Here is a 13,096-nt window from a genome sequence, read left to right as displayed (position 1 = left end):
CACTGGCCTAGTTTGTCTAATGCTGCATGTGCTCATGACCTGTAGTCATGTGACTAGCAGCACGCCGCAGCATTTACAGGCTACATCGTTATTAGAGGCAGTATGAAAGTCATGGGATAGGCACATGGATCTACTACCCTGTCCACCGCTCACATATACAGGGGTCTGCAACGTTGTTCAGCCCAAGGACCCCTTAGCTGCGGCGAGAGACAGATGAAGCAGGGTTGTGTTGCAGATTAACCTCTTTTTGTATAGATTTCATATAGATATAGCGTCTTGTTTGACAACACATCAATGTTGTGTTTAACTTTGATTCAAGTAAAATTGACATATACTCTGTGGTCTGCTCTTTTTTCCCTCTACACCATACGTCTTTGCCAAAACTATAGCAGATCTACAAGCTCACAACGCCTTGCAGTGTGAGGCGTTGTGAGCTTGTAGATCTGCTAGTTTTGAATAAGGTTCTCCTTAAGATAGGGATGCGAGGGTTGTACAGTATATACAGTATATATATATATATATATATATATATATATATATATATATATATATATATCACAGATTTGGTGACTCAGCCCTGTAGTAACTCTGGTGGCCCCCTAGGGGTCCTGGGCCCCAGGTGAAGACCCCTGGGCTATTACAATTATAATAAATCATGCATCTTTGAGTTTAATAACAATTTAAATCACAGTCACATCGATAGGCTATGTGACCGTTTTAATAAGAGGATTCTTATTATTTTTGGAACTGTAGCCTATTTTATGTTGGGATGATGATAGTGATGATGAATAGTTTGTAGAATGGTATATATGCCTATTGCCTACATTTAAATGAAAGTATAGGCCTACAGGCAAATACAAAATCTGCAAAGAGGATAAAACCAGAAAACCAGAACTAGGACAACAACAACAACAACTGAGGATTATTGATTATTATTGATAGTATTAATGTGAGCTTGTAGATCGATCGGCTATTTTGGGCGAGTGACACCGTCCTAGGACGAAGCATAAATCGGGCTTATCCATGCAGGCGCACGTCGGATTAGTGTTTTGAGCGTGTGACGGTGACGTCGCGCATGTGGGGCTGGGTCTGGTCTACGTTCGAACAAATCTAATAAACGACATTTATATTGGGAGCGCCACAATATCATCGACAAAGTAAGGCTTTTTACAAGTGAATTCGCATGAGTTTATTTTAATGACGATGAATGTAGAACGTGCTTCAATCCTTGCCATATGTCGTCTTGTAGAAAGACAGAAATAGGCTGGCGCGAGTCATCAACGCTGAAACTGTCAGTGATGTAAAAACGAATGCACAACATTCACAATGGATATTGTTTGTTTGTATTGGTTGTTGTGGTGTAGGGTATAGGCTACTATTGTTATACTATTTTTCTAGCTATAGGCCTACAGTGTGTATGTTTTGCATGATGAACGATGGAGCGCTTCATCGGACAACAGTCGACTCGACACTAAAAGGATCTGCTCCGTCGCACTTCGCCGTCTCCTCTTTACTGTTTTAAGTGAGGGTGTATTTTAGAGTGCGTGTTTGTTTGTTCTTTGAGCCATTTCTGTTCCAGCCATGATGCAAATGCAATGTAGCCTGCTGTGAGTGACAGCCTGCTGTGAGTTTCCACTCACCAGATATTCCATAATAGAATCTAGGCTATCATCACTATATCAGTCCATGATTATCTGACTGCGTGGCTCGCATTGTCAGCCGAGCCGGTTGCCGTGATTTCTGTATTAATGCGATGTTATCATGTTTGTTATGTGATTTGTGTGCTTTTGAGAAGGCCGTTATGCGTTATGTTATGATAGTTAGTGCTATCATAGTTAGTGCTATAGTGCCAACAGGTCCTGGTAGCATGTGTCCTACTTTCCCCCTGGATATTATGCTATAGAATTACAAGGCCTATATACAATTAGTCAGCGTCAAGCATGGGTATTTAATTTAAATGAATGGCCACATGACGATTATATGGCATGTGGACACTCGAGTCTAGATCTAGACTATAGAACATATAGCTCTCAACATGTGGTCCCTGATGACAGTGATGTGACAATTTAACGACTTAATTGGTTCAAAGGCCCTTTTAATACCTGAAAAGTAAAGAAAGAAAGAAAGAAAGAAAGAAGAGAGAGAGAGAGAGAGAGAGAGAGAGAGAGAGAGAGAGAGAGAGAGAAGAAAGAAAGAAAGAGAGAGAGAGAGAGAGAGAGAGAGAGAGAGAGAGAGAGAGAGAGAGAGAGAGAGAGAGAGAGAGAGAGAGAGAGAGAGAGAGAGAGAGAGAGAAAGAAAGAAAGAAAGAAAGAAGACAAGTAGCCTAATCAACACACGTCCTACTATAAAAACCGGCTGATCTACAAGCTCACCTTTTTTCAACTCCTGCAATTCAAAGTGCTTGTCAGGGTGTTGGTCCGCAGTTCACATGTTTATTTTGTGGAGGGGAGCAATTAACCTGAAATCTAGAGCCCATGTGATCTAGAATTAGGATTTGGTTTAATGTGTGTTTGACTTTCAAATGTGAAAAGGTGACAGATCCTGTCATTTAACATGGTCACATGCACAGAACAAAACGATAAAATATTGATTTAGCTTAATTTGTGAATAAGGGCTTATTCACATTTTGTGGTGAATTTGTAATTTGTGTTATCCATTAACCCAATCATTCTCAAACTTTGTTTTGAGTGGTGTAAACCACTCCAACAACTGGCTTTGTTAGTCAACGTGTCCACGTGTCCACGTGTTTGTTCGTACCAAAACAATGAGCATGGTTGCTATGGTCACTCAGTTCACACGGGTGTGATTTCATTACGTCAGACATTACGTCAGACCACAGCTGATCAGGCTATATAAGACCTTACACCACTCAGTTCACACGGGGGTGTTTTTTTTTGAAGAATCCCCAAATTAATATCTATTTGGTTGCGGACCTTCTTTGACAATACTTTGTGCCAGTGACCCTGCAGGCAGAACTATAAGATGTGTGTTGTGACACACAATGTTTCCAAGCTTGTTTGAAAATAGCAATATCTACAAGCTCACAGCACGTCGCAATGTGTTATACGCGTATAGCGAGCCCATTCTGGGCGGGAACCCCTTTTGGTGTTAGCATTATGTTATGCCTTAGCTATTGAAAAATAGCAGATCTACAAGCTCATAGCGCGCCACCGAGTGGCGCGCTACGAGCTTGTAGGTCTGCTATTTTTGAAAAATTGAAGAACGACTGACATAGAAACATAGCTTTTTCAGAAAACTGTCAGGATGTAGAAGACATTTTTAGAATCTGATCTCAGGTCAAAATGGGTTAAATGGTTCAACTGATTTAGCTGGAGATCCCCTGGACCCCCTCAAGGACACCCAGAGGGTCCCCACTTTGAGAACTACTGCATTAAACCTGTATTTTATCAACAGTGTTGTTATAGTAACGTTGTGCCTGTGTGTGTTTGTTTGTTTGTTTGTTTGTTAGTTTGTCTTAATTGTCCAGGTGAGTGTCTGAACATCTACAGCCAGGATGTCGTATGGCAGAGTGGAAGGATACCGCTCGTTACCGCGAGACTTCAGCAACCTCATTCAGACATGCAGCAGCAACATCCAGAAGATCACCCAGAACAGTAAGTGTTCATGTTGAATTATATTGACGTCTCCAAAGAGCACATTTAAAGAGTTTCTGTTCTGAGCGGGCAGTAATGCGAGAAATACTGCCTTTCAGTCACATCAGTGAATGAAAGGCAACAGCCCAGCTTTAATAATCATAAATCACTTTATGTATCGTTTTTTGAGTGGTGTAAACCACTCCTACGACTGGCTTTGTTAGTTTACGTGTCTGTCTGTCTGTCTGTCTGTCTGTTCGTAAAAAATGAGCATGGTTGCTACGGTCACCCAGTTCACACGGGTGTGATTTCATTACGTCAGACATTACGTCAGACCACAGCTGATCAGTCTATATAAGACCTTACACCACTCAGTTCACACGGGTGTGATTTTTTAGTAATAGTATAACATAAACATTAGAGACTTTAGTTGTCACTGTACAATACTTTAACAAACAGGAAGGTAGGAGCTTACACCAGTAGTGGGGAGGTGCTGACCGCAGGAGATAAAACTATGACTGAGAAAGGAGAGAGGCCGCACAGCCTTCTTCAGGGAATGAACTGTACAATACAAAAAACAGTTATCATGTTGAACACATACCTAAAATTGCTGTAATAGGCGCCGCCCTCATTGAAAACAATGTATTTAAAACTCCAGCTTGTCACTTGAGCGCTGCATGGATCACGTGATGTTTTCTGCAGGTGGCACTCTCTCTACACATCTCTAATTAAGATAGGTGGCGAGAAGGTATATATTGGAGATTTGATGAAGCAAATTGTTGAATAACTTTTTTCAGCACCTTGGACAGCAAACAGGGGGATCCCTAATTAGTTGGATTGAGTCTGGAGCAGTTGTGCAGACAAATAGACCTGGTTTCCAGTTTTCTGGTTAGATCTCCATTTCCCCATATATTTTAATAAATGTAAAAGTTATAGGAAATAATTCCCCTTATAACTACAAAGAAAATACACTTTTCCGTCTACTGGCCAGGTTGCCGACATTGGCTATCACTATTTAAAAACTATTACACAAATGGACTTGAAGCCTTGGGATGCTCAGTTTCCCGGTGATTGAACGTCTCTGTGCTTTTTCCCGCAGCTGGCCAGATCAAAACCATGCTGCAACAAATGGGGACAAGACAGGAAACCCCAGAGCTACAGGAGAAACTGTAAGTATGGACTTTTGGCATTAGTTCTCCTGATGCCACTGAATCTATGGAATTCAAAGATGTCACCATCCAACATTATTAGTTCTGTTAGCCTACATGATGTCATTATTGTGTGACACCAAACAATATTGGAACTAATATTCCCCTTTAGGCTATAGTGGATACGATGTTGGCTTTCCACCGCGAGAGATCCCGGCCGTTACACAATGACCCAGGCATTTGTTTTCATCTGAAGACTTACTCCTAATTTCCACTTAGTTGCGTGCCAACAATAGCTGTATCTACAAGCTCACAACACACGTCAACTGGCTATTTCCGGTGCGAAACACTGGCACGCAAATAAGTATAAATCTGTCTTTATTATTCTACAGCCAACAGGTACAGCACTACACCAACCAACTGGCTAAAGAGACTAATAACCACCTGAAAGAGCTCGGCTCCCAACCTTTACCGCACTCTCCCTCAGAACAAGTGAGTCTGTTTTCTCTCAGTTCTCCGTCCATCTTATGTGGTCCATTCAATATATTACCACATATTTAGATTTAAAATCATTGGACATGTAAATGTATTCTGTGTGCAATACGGTACAAGATGTTGCAAATATGTTTGATCGTAAAATACTAGCACTGTACATGCCTCAGTTTTATGATTTTTTTTATTTATCTTTTATTTATTTTTGCTTAGGAAATGGTTGTGTACATCTACTCTGAATATGCTATATGCCTGGTGATCATTACAACAAAGCTGTTGGTCACCAAGACAGACATATTGTTAGTTAACTACTTTTTTCTAAAAGTGCACCTGCTCATAGAAGTAACTATTATAATATAATACTGTAATATAATGCAATGCATTACCTACTGTATCAAGTGTTCAAGGGTTTTTTATGGTCCGGGAGGAAAGTGCATCTGGTGCACCATGTTGTAGTGGACCGTACTTACACTGTTCCATATACTGTAATAATAGTATATCTACAGAGCCATAAGCTGTTCTCTTCTCCTGCAGAGACAGCAGAAAATACAGAAGGAGCGTTTGATGAATGACTTCTCCGCGGCCCTCAACAACTTCCAGGCGGTGCAGCGACGAGCGGCCGAGAAGGAGAAGGAGTGTGTGGCCAGAGCCCGTGCTGGGACCCGCCTCATGGTGACACCACCCTGCTTTGTTATTTGGCCAGTGCTGCAACCATCCATTGTTTTTGTGGCACTTTTTCTATCGATTGCTAGCGCGTTTATATAACTATATTGATTAGCTAGTCAAATTAACCTTTGCCGTCAGACTTCAATATAGTCCATCATTGGACATGGACAAATAACCGAATGTACTTTGTCCGTGTATGTGTTTGTGTATATAGTATAGAGCGTCGCAGTCCCGCCCCCTTTCATGACGACGCCAGGCCCAGGAAATGATTCCCAATGCATTATTTCCCATAGACATTTCAAAAAAGTATTTAAGTATAAATCTGTCTAATATAAGTTGTCTAATATAAGTTGACAAAGCCAACTCGAGTCGTGACAACTCATGACAACACAAACAATATTTTGGATCAAACAAATAATTACAAAGAAGAAAAACAACCAAAAAAGTGTTGTAACCTGACGTTTTTTTCTTCTTTCTAATTATTTGTTCGGCCCAAAAAATTGTGTTTGTTGTCATGATTTGTCACGACAAGAGTTGGCTTTGTTCACGGCGTAAACGTCTTTAAATAAATGAGGAATCTATGAGGAAAATTAACGGAGAATAATTTCCTGGGCCCTGGTAGGGGGCGGGACTGCGACGCTCTATAGTTCTATAGTCACAAGCACTATAAATAATGACTAATAATTGATGATGGAAATCATTAGTATGGTCTGATTTAATCTTCTTTGTTCAAATCTGTAGGGAGATGGTGGCAATGTGGATGAGCAACTGGTGACATTTGAAAAGTAAGTTTGTGGCGACTGACTAGTTGGCCCAATAGCGATAGCCACGGCGGTGGATGGATGCTACAATCCATACCTTTAGTTAACCCATTTAGGCCTGACGTCGAAATTTAAAAAAAATCTCCTAAATCCTCCAGTTTTCTGAAATAAATATTTTCACGATTTTTCAAAAATAGCAGACCTACAAGCTCGTAGCGCGCCACTCGGTGGCGCGCTATGAGCTTGTAGATCTTCCCGCCCAAAATGGGTTAATGTAACTTTCCTCTTCTACGCCGGATTCGAACTTGGTTTCCTGCTGAAGTGCTGAAATCTTTACCATTGAGCTAACAGAGCTGGCCTGCTTGCGTAGGGGATGAATTGAACCTGGATCACCAGAACATCATTTGTGTCAGATCCTGTGTCTAGTAGGTGAGGCATGACCTTTGACACGATCTAAATGTCTCTATAGAAGAGCAGGAAGACTAAATACAACCAACCACCCCAATTGTATAAGCGGCATTGCCATAACATACATACCATACCGATTGGACAAAAAAAATGAATTAAAAAGGTTGATGAGGTTCAGCACAATGTAAGTGTTCCTGTGCACATCTACAAGCTCACAATGCGACACGTTGTGAGCTTGTAGATCTGCTATTTTCAAATAGCCGCGATAAAGAGGTAAAACTAGGCCTAGTTGCTTCTTATAGGCTTGTTTTCATAGACCTGGTCTGTTATGTATCTTGCAATATCTGGCAACACACTGATTACCTGCACTACACATGCATCATACTGAGTAGGAGGTGAACAGATAAATGAATGAAGCAGCAGAAAAGAATAGGGTGACTTAATTTATGTAACTTTATGTCACTGTGTTAGGCTATTTACGGTGAGAACCGTTACATCTCCCACGGAACAAACACTGCCCTGTGTCTGTTTATTACTTGATTGTGTGACAGCATGTTGGTGTGGGACATACTAATTATATCTCCACAATGTAGAAAAAGAAACCAAAATAGTCCACCCAAATTGGCTCCAGCAGTGTTCCTTGCCGTGTACATGCACATTAGCTCTTTTGGTACAAGGACTTGATTTCTTACATGTGTCCCGATTCCTTGTGCAGCCCTCCATCTCTCTGGAGATGCTGCACACTTTATAGCTTATAGATTCATGCTCACCAAATAAACCCTGTACTTGGTTAACTGGAGTCCCCCAGGATCTATAATAGATCCTCAGATTCTTTCCCATCTACGTCTCTTCGTCAACTTGCTTGTATCGGCTATTTCCGCTGGACGTTAGCCCCACGACAGGGACGTTAGGGTTAAAGTGGTTAATGTGAATATGTGATAATTTTATTTTGCAGAGAGGATGATGACTGGGCTCAAGACCAGACTCAGGATGAAGCTGAGGTCAGCATCACAGAGGAGGATCTGGAGGTTATCAAGGAACGGGAGACAAACATCAGACAGCTGGAGGTATAGTACTGTAGGGCTGGGCAATAGATCCATATTACTGCATATAGAGTTATAATACAGTATATCGGGGGACGGACTGCACTGAGCTATTCATTTCAATGAAAGTTGCTCAGTGGCGTTTGAAGCACCCGGAAGTACGTCTACTTCCTGGTTGGCCTCAATATCGAGGCCAACAGAGAGCCAATAGCTATAGCGTTTCAGATTATAGAGGCATGCACAGTAGGGTTTCAAATGGTAGACGCACGTGCAGTAGTGGTTTATGCAGAAGTGAGTTGCTATCTCACTATTTGACTACCAGCTTCACTGTTCGTGGTTCTCTTGGTACACAATCCCACCCGATACCATAGACGGTATCACTGAGGCCAGTGCCAGTGAAATGCGTGAAATAAGCAGAGAATTTCCGCGCAAGGCTCGCTCCAGGCTGTGTAGCACCGACCGGACGACTATTATTCTTAGTGCGACCTCGAATTAACGTTTTATTAAGCTCCCAACATGGTACTTTATCCCATTCTGAGCACTAAAATCCACTAATGACTATTATTTGACTAAGTCATTATTGTGACTGCAGTTCGCATTTACTATGAAAACGTGCATTTCCCAGTCCGTCTGTCTGTGTCACCCCACACCTCCATATGGTCATGCCTCGTGACATCATCAGGGATGGATCTCCCTGATGTGGACATCCTAGATGTCATCAATATTGGCCAGCAACTCTACATCTGACCTCAAACCCTTAGATCTCCATATATGGAGCTGACCTGTTCTGACATTCCATCTGTTGATCCTTCAACATTAATATATTAATATTGAGGTATTTGATCAAACATTTGAAATATTTGGAAATATTTTGTCAATATCGTCCAGGCCTTTTTTGGAGGTACACGTGAACAGTATAATAACTGCATATTAGAGCAGTGGTTCTGAAACTTCCATTTGGTTCCATGTGTCCAGTTGTACACCTCTATAGAGTGTCGCTGTCCCGCCCCCTCGAGAGACCCGGAAAATAAATCCCCGTTCATTTTCCTCATAGACTTTTCAGAAAGTATTTATTTAAAGACGTTTACGCCGCGGACAAAGCCAACTCTTGTCGTGACAAATCATGACAACAAACAAATTTTTTCGGGCCAAACAAGAAAGTAGAAAAAAAACTGATCTTTGTAATTATTTGTTTGGTCCAAAATAGTGTGTCACGACAAAAGTTGGCTTCGTACGACGCTTAAAAGGTCTTTAAATAAATACGTTTTGAAATGTCTATGGGAAAAATGCATTGGGATTCATTTCCTGGGCCTGGCGTTGTCATGAAAGGGGGCGGGACTGCGACGCTCTATTGAGGGTATGTGCATGCATAAAGTGAATTAAATGGCAGATCGAGTGGCAAAGTGAGTGACAAAGTTAATTTAATGTTGTTTAAAGTCATTTAATGCAATCAAATAGGACTTTTCTGTTTGGATGTATGGGCTGTCAAGGCCAGAAAGTCGTTTTTGGACACTCAGTAGGCGTTCCCGCATAACTTCCGGGTATGATGATGATGTCACACGCATACCCTCAATTGAAACCCCTTCAAGGAACCCAGAGGGTCCCTGCACCACACTTTGAGAAGCATTGTTTTAGAGGAAGGAATGCCACTCATGCCGTCACTGTCAATCAATCGTTTACTCTCTTTTTGTCAATTTCAGTCGGACATTATGGATGTGAACCAAATCTTCAAAGACTTGGCGGTGATGATCCATGACCAGGGAGAGATGATCGGTAAGTAGTGCTTTCGTTTCCTCTTCCACATACTCTACTTGGCTGATTTATCATATTTTTCCAAATAGCCCGGGCTGCAAAATCGATTGCAAAATGCAGCCTGCAGCGGGCCATTATTTGGCTACAGTTCCTGTCGGGCATGTTTTTATGTTACATTTGACTCAGTAAGGCCAAGGGCTCTTATACGGTAGCTTAGCTGCATGCCGGGGTCGCTCACATGTGATGTTGCACAACCATGTTTAAGTCTCCCTTTACTGCCATTTATAACAAAGTGATTATTTTGTGTGCATGTGTGTGTGCGTGTGTTAGGTATTTTATCAAGATTCAAGGTGCTGTGTGCATATGTACTTCTAAATGTTATCCATCTGTGCATGTGCTCACTGCCCAGTAGCCTGCGTGTGCATGTGCTCACTGCCCAGTAGCCTGCGTGTGCATGTGCTCACTGCCCAGTAGCCTGCGTGTGCATGTGCTCACTGCCCAGTAGCCTGCGTGTGTGTGTGCGTGTGCGTGTGCATGTGCTCACTGCCCAGTAGCCTGCGTGTGTATAAATATGTTATATACCGTTGCTGTCGAGCAGAAAAAAAATCTCCATATTCTAACTTTTTGTGGGTTTCTTTAAGCCCTACTTCATCTTACTACAGTGTCACTCAAAAGTATCAAAAGCATCCCCGTGTCCACTAGGGTAGATACCCTCACAAAAACATGCAGTAATCCTGGTCTCTAAAAAATATCAACTGCCTCCCCCTGGCCAGCCGGGGCGCCTGATGGAGGGGAAAGGAACTGGTTGGAATAACGTGTTCCTTCCACGCGCTACGTCCAACCAGGGAAACTCCCCCCTGTCACGTGTAAAGGAGCAACTTGGACACTCAGGCATGAGGGAAGCATGAGTTCAAGTCCGTTGCTCTCCCCATGTCCCCCATATATGGGGACTAGGTTGGCGGAGGGTGTGTAGAGAGCCTAGGATCACATTAGATAATTGACACAGGGGTGAAAAAATGGGTTACAAAATCGTGGGATAAAAACGTATAAAAAAAAATAAAAAAAGTATCAAAAGCAGCAGATCTACAAGCTCGAAACGAGTCGTGTAGATCTGCTACATGCTGGCATCATGCATTCTAGTGGAGTTATACCATTCAATCGTATGAACCCATGACCGGTATCTGTCCCACAGACAGCATCGAGGCGAACGTGGAGAGCGCTGAGGTCCATGTGGACAGAGGCTCTGCCCATCTTCAAAGGGCAGCATACTACAAGGTACATCACCACCACCTGGCTAATGATCCATTTGTCATTATCGATTGAATCCAAACAACCACGCATTGGTGTTGGTGCACGTCGTAGACGCTGTTTTTATCCACTAAAACCCTATACATTTAGTTGGTCCCAACAGTCTACTACAGCCCCTATGTTTTCCCTCTACACAAAATAGCTTTGCTGAAAATGGCAGATCTGCAAGCTCACAATGCTCACAACAATTTGTTTTGTGACCTGTTGTGATCTTGTAGAACTGCTATTAAAATAGAATCATAGGGACGCTAGGGTCAGCAGACCAGTCATGCTGTTGATCAATACAGGGAGTCGGTTTGTAGGCCAGGACAGAAGTTACCCTCGCCATGGATCTTCCATGGAATCGTTGCATTCGATTTTGGATCAATTATGAAAATAAGCTCTTCAGCAAACAAAGGCACATGATATTAACACGTTTTGTTAAACAAGAACATTTCCACAAAAGACAGAGGCAATTAATAGAAGAATAGTGTCAGTTTATGTTGCAGAATAAAACATGAAACTCTCTTTACTTTCCGCATTAATGGAAAAGTCTATGAGAACAAAAAAAGCATTGGCGGAGGAACCCATCGCAAATGTACTTCTGAGATTTAGACTGCAATCCGATGCGCTCATAATGATTAAGCACGACTTCTGTTTGTATCTTCTTGCAGAGGAAGTCTCGTAAAAGGATGTGCATCCTGGCCATGGTGATGACACTGGTCCTCACCATCCTGGTCATTATCATCTGGCAGGCCATCAAATGAGACCAGCAGTAGGCCTACACTGGAGGCATCTGGAGTGGCACACACATTCTCATCAAATGAGACCAGCAGTAGGCCTACACTGGAGGCATCTGGACTCTGGAGTGCACACATTCTCAGTGTTAAGGCCAGTCCATAGCAATGCAACTCCTTGCAACTGCAACTTATTGCAACTCCTTGCGACCATTATCCCCAAATGGTACCAGTCTGGTACCATTTGTCAGCTGGTCAGTTTTGGTTTGGTTCAAGGAGTAGCAATGGTGTGGTGGACTGGCCTCTATAGTTTAACCCATTAAGACCTGACGTCGATTCTAAAAATGGTGTTTAAAATCAGTGCAGGTTCTCAAACTTTTGATAATTATATTTGGCCGCATCTGAAAAGCTTGCCAAAAGATTCTTCAAAAATGTTCAAAATAGCAGATGTACACTGTACATGCTCACAGAGCGCGGCAAAAGTGGCGCAGTGAACTTGAAAAGAAGCACTGTTCTAAACCACTGTTATAAATCCTAGTTTCTGAAGAACATGTTGCTATAGGCCTATATATATATAAATAGCTCAAATAAAAAAAACGGATGCTTTCCCGGTTTTAATGGGTTAAAGGTACTGTGAGTTATGTTTTTTGGTTAAAACAAAACGTTTAATGTTAAAGCTTAAAAGGTTAAAGCATACACAGAATACAGTGAATATGGAAGTGATGGAACAACATTTGAATTGGAATACTATACATTTAAAGCTGATGAAAAGGGGTCTCTCTTCTGATTGGATGAAATCGGTATCCCACCTGAAAATATATGTATTTTCTGTTGAGCTTGGAGAGGCTGAGAACTCCTGTTTCTGAACAAACACTGTTCTGAACATAGCAATGATTGCGATCAGAGTTAAGAGCTTTAACCTTTTAACAACAACAACAAAGTTTTGTTTTAGCCAAAACAATATCACTAACTCTGACAGTGTACAAATGGAACCAAATAGACCCGCAATTTTTACGCTCAGAGTTAAACTAGCATTCAGGATTATGCGGTGCACACAATCTAAAATGGCTTCCAGTGTCTGTGTGTGTGTGTGTGTGTGTGTGTGTGTGTGTGTGTGTGTGTGTGTGTGTGTGTGTGTGTGTGTGTGTGTGTGTGTGTGTGTGTGGTGTGTGTGGAGTTGTACTGTTGATTGCTGACTTTGCAGTCCTC

At 41.9% G+C, this 13,096-nt stretch overlaps 1 protein-coding gene across 1 annotated transcript; it reads left to right on the top strand.

Moving 5' to 3' along the window:
- The first annotated feature begins 1,067 nt into the window (after positions 1-1,067).
- stx12l (syntaxin 12, like) lies at positions 1,068-12,092 on the top strand. Its single transcript, XM_079503552.1, has 10 exons — positions 1,068-1,157; positions 3,470-3,614; positions 4,693-4,762; positions 5,134-5,233; positions 5,768-5,905; positions 6,641-6,684; positions 8,024-8,135; positions 9,812-9,884; positions 11,056-11,138; positions 11,825-12,092. The coding sequence occupies exons 2-10, from the start codon at positions 3,515-3,517 to the stop codon at positions 11,915-11,917; spliced, it is 813 nt and encodes a 270-aa protein (XP_079359678.1). The 5' UTR covers positions 1,068-1,157; positions 3,470-3,514; the 3' UTR covers positions 11,918-12,092.
- The last annotated feature ends 1,004 nt before the right edge of the window (positions 12,093-13,096 follow it).

Source organism: Electrona antarctica (genome assembly GCF_951216825.1).
Source record: "Electrona antarctica genome assembly, chromosome: 6".
In the NCBI taxonomy this organism is placed as follows: Eukaryota; Metazoa; Chordata; class Actinopteri; order Myctophiformes; family Myctophidae; genus Electrona; species Electrona antarctica.
This window is presented reverse-complemented; position numbering and strand designations above follow the sequence as displayed.

What these genes read in the sequence shown, in the direction of transcription:
- stx12l (XM_079503552.1), top strand. Translation starts at nt 3,515, where the DNA reads ATGTCGTATGGCAGAGTGGAAGGATACCGCTCGTTACCGCGAGACTTC. An exon ending in GTGCTGGGACCCGCCTCATG is followed by an intron (nt 5,906 to 6,640) that starts GTGACACCACCC and finishes TCAAATCTGTAG; the next exon opens with GGAGATGGTGGCAATGTGGA. An exon ending in TGACCAGGGAGAGATGATCG is followed by an intron (nt 9,885 to 11,055) that starts GTAAGTAGTGCT and finishes TCTGTCCCACAG; the next exon opens with ACAGCATCGAGGCGAACGTG.